The sequence below is a fragment of the Eulemur rufifrons genome, chromosome 6, assembly GCF_041146395.1.
Source record: "Eulemur rufifrons isolate Redbay chromosome 6, OSU_ERuf_1, whole genome shotgun sequence".
In the NCBI taxonomy this organism is placed as follows: Eukaryota; Metazoa; Chordata; class Mammalia; order Primates; family Lemuridae; genus Eulemur; species Eulemur rufifrons.
This window is the reverse complement of record NC_090988.1, coordinates 91,946,922-91,952,953: the sequence shown is the minus strand read 5'-3', so window position 1 is coordinate 91,952,953 and position 6,032 is coordinate 91,946,922. Positions and strand designations below refer to the sequence as shown.

The 6,032-nt window shown below is 35.5% G+C and overlaps 1 protein-coding gene across 1 annotated transcript; it reads right to left on the bottom strand.

The window, feature by feature from the left end:
* Positions 1–1,504: 1,504 nt before the first annotated feature.
* Positions 1,505–2,464, bottom strand: LOC138384481 (olfactory receptor 8U9-like). Its single transcript, XM_069469988.1, has one exon. The coding sequence runs from the start codon at positions 2,462–2,464 to the stop codon at positions 1,505–1,507; it is 960 nt and encodes a 319-aa protein (XP_069326089.1).
* Positions 2,465–6,032: the final 3,568 nt, after the last annotated feature.

The following is a 6,032-nucleotide window of genomic DNA, read 5'->3' as shown; positions in this document are numbered from 1 at the left end:
ATAGAGTACCGTGGCGTCAGCCTAGACCAGCTAATTTTTTCTATATATTTTTAGTTGTCCAGCTAACTTCTTTCTATTTTTTTTTTTAGTAGAGGTGGGGTCCCCCTGTTGCTCAGGCTGGTCTCAAACTCCTGAGCTCAACCGATACTCCCGCCTCAATCTCCCAGAGTGCTAGGATTACAGGTGTGAGCCACCGCGCCTGGCCCTAGTCTTTTATCAGATATGTAACAGACAAATATTTTCTCTCATTCTGTAGGTTGTCTGTTCACTCTATTTTTTTTTATTATTTATTTATTTATTTCAGCTTATAATGGGGGTACAAAAGTTCAGGTTATATATATTCCCCATGTCCCCCCCATCCCCCGAGTCTAAGCCTCAAGTGTGTCCATTCCCCGGACAGTGCACATCACACTCATCATGTGGGTATACACCCATCCCCTCCCCCCACCCCCCACCTCTGTCTAATACCCAATTGGTGTTATTCCCAAATGTGCACTTAGGTGATCAGGGAAACCAATTTGCTGGTGAGTACATGTGGTGCTTATTTTTCCATTCTTGGGATACTTCACTTAATAGAATGGGTTCCAACTCTCTCCAGGAGGACAAAAGAGATACCATATCACCGTTATTTCTTATAGCTGAGTAATACTCCATGGTATACATATACCACATTTTACTAGTCCATTCATGAATTGATGGGCATTTGGGTTGTGCAAGATGTTCACTCTATTAATTGTTTCCTTGGCTGTGCAGAAGCTTTTTAATTTGTTCAGGTCTCATTTATGAATTTCCAATTGCTACAAAGAAAAGAAAATACCTAGGAATATACTTAATCAAGTAGGTGAAAGAGTTCTACAATGAGAACTATGAAACACTGAGGAAAGAAATCACAAATGACACAAACAAGTGGAAAGACATATCATGCTTATGGATCGGCAGAATCAACATTGTTAAAATGTACATACTGCCCAAATAGATTTACAGATTCAATGCAATCCCCATCAAAATACCAACATCATATTTCACACATGAAGAAAAAATAATTTTATGCCTTGCTTGGAACAAGAAAAGAGCCCGAAAATAGCAAATTTCAAAGCAATTTTAAGCAAAAGGAATAAATCATGAGGCATCACATTACCAGACCTCAAACTATACTACAAGATACAGTAACCAAAACAGCATGGTACTGGCACAAAAATAGAGACTTAGACCAAGGGAACAGAGCAGAAAACCCAGATATAAAATCATCCACATACAGTGAACTGATCTTTGACAAATCAGGCAGCAATCTACACTGGGGAAAAGAATCCCTATTCAATAAATGGTGCGGGGAAAATTGGATAGCCACATGTAGAAGAATGAAACAAGATCCCTATTTCTCACCAGTTACCAAGTAAAAGGACCTATATTGATTATCATCTGACAGCAATGCACTCCAACAGTTTTATTAATTTTGGAAAAAAAAAACTGATCATGAAGGAAAGTCCATTTTTGCTTCTTAAAGTCATTTTCTTAATTTTATGAACAAGAAAGCCTGGTTTTTATTAATAATGACTTTCTTCAGAGCTTCTTTCACATCCTTGTTCCGGAGGCTGTAGATTAAGGGGTTCAGCATGGGAATGATCACTGTGTAGAAGACAGAGGCCATCTTATCTGTGTCAAGAGAATGGTTAGAGCTGGGTTGTAAGTACATAAAAATCAGGGTCCCGTAGAATATGGTGACTGCTAGCATGTGAGAGCTACATGTGGAGAAGGCTTTCCGTCTTCCTTCAGCTGAGCGCATCCTCAGGATGGCTGAAACAATGAACATGTAGGACACAAAGACAATCAGAACAGAGGAAATGAATGTGATGCCCGCACAGGCAAAGATCCATAGCTGTTTGGAGTGAGTGTCCGAGCAAGTTAGCCTGAGAAGAGGCATGTCATCACAATAGAAGTGATTGATGACATTGGGACCACAGTAGCAAAGGCGGAAGGTGAGGATGGTATGAAATAGTGCCATCAGGAAACTATAGCTATAGGGGACAACTACAAGCTGAATGCAGATTGCTGGGGACATTGTGACCATATACAACAGAGGGTTACAGATGGCCACATATCGATCATAGGCCATGGAAGCTAGTAGCAGACACTCTGATACCATGAAGGTAAGAAAGAATGCCAACTGAGCAGCACATGCATTAAAAGTTATAGAATTTTGCTTATACAAGAAATTCCCAAGCATTTTGGGTGTAATGACAGAAGAGTAACAGAAATCAACAAAAGCCAGGTTGCTAAGAAAGAAGTACATCGGTGTGTTGAGCTTTGCATCTGCTCTAATGACTAGGATCAAACCCAGGTTGCCTACTACTGTGAAAAGGTAGATGGATAAGAACATCGCAAAGAGGGGCATCTTCAACTCCTGCCGATCTGTGAGGCCCACAAGAGTAAATGCTGTCACCTGAGTGCAGTTCATCTCAACCATATGTCCTCAGTGCATCTAGATGAGGAAGTAGAGAAATAAATTAACTTCAAGTGGTATTTTTATACTCTAAATCCTATATGGGGTGCTCATATATGTAATAAGCTGTGAAGGATTTTATTTATTTTATTAGTTTTTATTTTTTATTTATTTACTGTCAGGATTGTTAGCATACTGACACTTGGTTTATGTCATGGAGAGCAAAAAAGATACTTGTTGGATAGGCATATTTAATTTCCCCCCAATCCATGGTACATATAAAGATGGAGGCAGTTAATTACTTTGTATTGCTTTGGTTTCTCCTCGTAGGTTTTGTGCATTAAGAACCTGACTTAAAAAATGCTTAAACTATTTTTTATTGAACAAATGTGAAATTAATAGCATAAAATAAATCTATAGTCATGTCACTTGGACCCATGCATCATCGTATCTATGAGAACACAATTTCACATTGTCCTAGTGCTGACAGAAATGAGGTGTTTTTTTTTTTTTTATTTTACTTTAGTAATTTATCACTTTAGGTTACTATACGTTGCAATATAACCTTAATGGCATGTGAATAAAGCAAATACTGAAAAAGGATAACTTTATGGAAGGCACAATGAGGTGTTTATTTGCCTCACTTTATCTCACTAAAAGTGCTATTTTTTTTTTTGAGACAGAGTCTTGCTCTGTTGCCTGGGCTAGAGTGAGTGCCATGGCGTCAGCCTAGCTCACAGCAACCTCAACCTCCTGGGCTTAAGCTATCCTACCGCCTCAGCCTCTCGAGTAGCTGGGACTACAGGCATGTGCCACCATGCCCTGCTAATTTTTTTCTATATATATTTTAGTTGGCCAGATAATTTCTTTCTATTTTTAGTAGAGACGGGATCTCGCTCTTGCTCAGGCTGGTCTCAAACTCCTGACCTTGAGAGATCCACCTGCCTCGGCCTCCCAGAGTGCTAGGATTACAGGCGTGAGCCACCACGCCCGGCCTAAAAGTGCTATTGTTATGCCCATTTTCCAGATGGTCAAGAAGAGAATAAAACAGAAACGCCTGAATAAAGTCAGACAGCTTGGTGTGAGTGCAGTTGTATTGCAAATCCACATGTTTCTGACTCAGAAGTCCACACCTCTTCATTACGTTCTCAATATAATATATCTTATTTATTCTGTTGCTAGAAATCTAATTTATTTCAAGATTTTTCTTCATATAAATACTACACAAACATCCTTACCCCTAAAGCATGAACTTACGTGATCAAAGGGAATGAATCATCACATAATCTTATAACATATTGCAATGTAGAATAAGATTGATATTTGCTTTTGAGGAGATTTGGAAATTTATATTTTTTTACAAGTCAACTTACAACTTCTTTTAATGTTTTTCCCTTTCATTTAAAAGTATACATCTGAATTATATGCTATTAAATTTGTTTTCATACTGTATTTAAAGTTGGATATCTTTGTATGTTTTTTTAATTCATTTTGACTAATTTTTGTAATTGAATTATTGAATATCCAAATAATGGCAAATGTTATATCTCTTCTACCTCTTTTTCTTCTCTTTCTCTCTCTGTCTCTCTAATCAACATCTAAAAATTGGAAATAAAGCTTTCTTATGAAACTCATAAATTGCTTTAAACACTCTGAATATTACTCTATGAATAAGTATATAAATAAAATAAGAGCCTGTGTTTGTTTAGTGCTTCAAAATTTAATACCTCTTGTGTACTTACTATTGCTCCATTTGTTAAAAAATACATTTTAATTATTTGTTTATTTTAATCAATGTGTTTATTGAGCAACACTATATTTCAAAAGTTTAAAAGGAAAACTTATTCACCTTATTTCCTAAGTAAATTATATTTATTCTATATAACATTAATATTTATTATATAATATTATAGTAATATATATTTATATTATAAGTAGAGTGTATAAGTATGTAGTATTTATTCTTAAACCCTAATACAGATGGAATTTTAATATCTAATTATGGCAACATGGAAATTGAGGGAAATAAGGACCTAAGAACCCAGAAATTCCCAAACTCTAATTTGCATGTTAAAAATGAGTCAATTTTGAGGTCCCCCCCTTCCAAAAAATGAAAGAGAGGAAAAAGGAAAGAGACAAAGGGAGATAAACTAAAAATAGAATTTTTGTTTATTGGGCTTTTCAGACCAAGATCTTCTCTAGATCTAGACCTTCTCACTATCTTTCAGACTCAAACCGTTTTGATCACAAACTACAGAAATAAGTACTTGTTACAAGATGACATGGAACTAATAAATATATCCAAAATACCACTATCATTTCCTGGCATATACTTATATGTTCTTTTGCATCCTACTGAAATCTACACTAAGTGTTCCTGTCTCTCTGCATCCACACCAGCATCTATTGTTTTAACTTTTTTTTTTATTTACCTCACAAGGATTTTTTTTTCACATCATCCTGAATTATTTTGATCACAGCACTTACCACTTCCTAATTTTAAAATTTTATTTACTGTTTCACCCCGTGAGGGCAGGGATACTCAGTTTGTTCATTCAACAAATATTTTGTTTTAACTTTTTAATAAAAGTCATTCTAACTGGGGTAAGGTAATATCTCATCAAGGTTTTAATTTTCATTTTCCTGATAATTGGTGACATTGATAATTTTTTCACATATTTACTGGCCATTTGTCTATCTTTTTTTGAAAAATATCTGCTCGTATCTTTTGCCCACTTTTTAATGTGGTTGTGTGGTTTTTCTTCTTTCTGATTTGCCTGAGTTTCTTGTAGATTCTGGTTATTAGTCTTTTATTGGATGCATAGGTTGCAAATATTTTTTCTCATTCTGTAGGTTGTCTATTTGCTCTGTGGAGTATTTCCTTGGCTGTACAGAAGCTTCCATCCCTTAATACTTTTATAATCCCAGTTCCAGTCAACTCCCCATTCACCAATGGACACCCATTGATTCAATTAATATGATTTGTCCATTTATCAATAACAACATGCACTTTCATCCTTCTTTACTTTTGTCCTCACCATTTCTAGTTTCCTTTTCTAGAGAGAAAAATGGACAGTAGAAGGAGAGGAAACTGCTTTTTATCTTTCAAGGTCTTCTGAACTATTACCTTTTCTGTAAAAAGTTACTTAATTTTTCATTCCTATGTTGAGTTAGTATCATTTATATTTGTGTTCTAGAAGGAGTTTTTACATCCCTTATGTGTATTTATTCTCTCATTTATCACAATCACCTGCTTCCGTACTTCTTCCCTTGATAGACTTTTGACAATTTATGGTGACAGCCATACTATTTTCATTCATTTCCTAATATAATCTCTTCTATATATTAGGTAGTGGGGAATTAAAGATTAATTTTGGTAATAATATTTGAATATTTCTTCCCTTTACTCTTAAGTTATATTCTTTGCTTTGGAAAACATTTCTGGGGACATATTGGTGACACTGGTGACATACTCCCCACTAACCCTTGGTAAAAATCTCTAGATACTGCAAGAGGAGAAAGCATAGTTCTAACATAGATTATAATCCGGTCAATATGGGCCTGATTTTTTCAAACTGCTCTATAGATTCTA

What these genes read in the sequence shown, in the direction of transcription:
- LOC138384481 (XM_069469988.1), bottom strand. Translation starts at nt 2,464, where the DNA reads ATGGTTGAGATGAACTGCACTCAGGTGACAGCATTTACTCTTGTGGGC.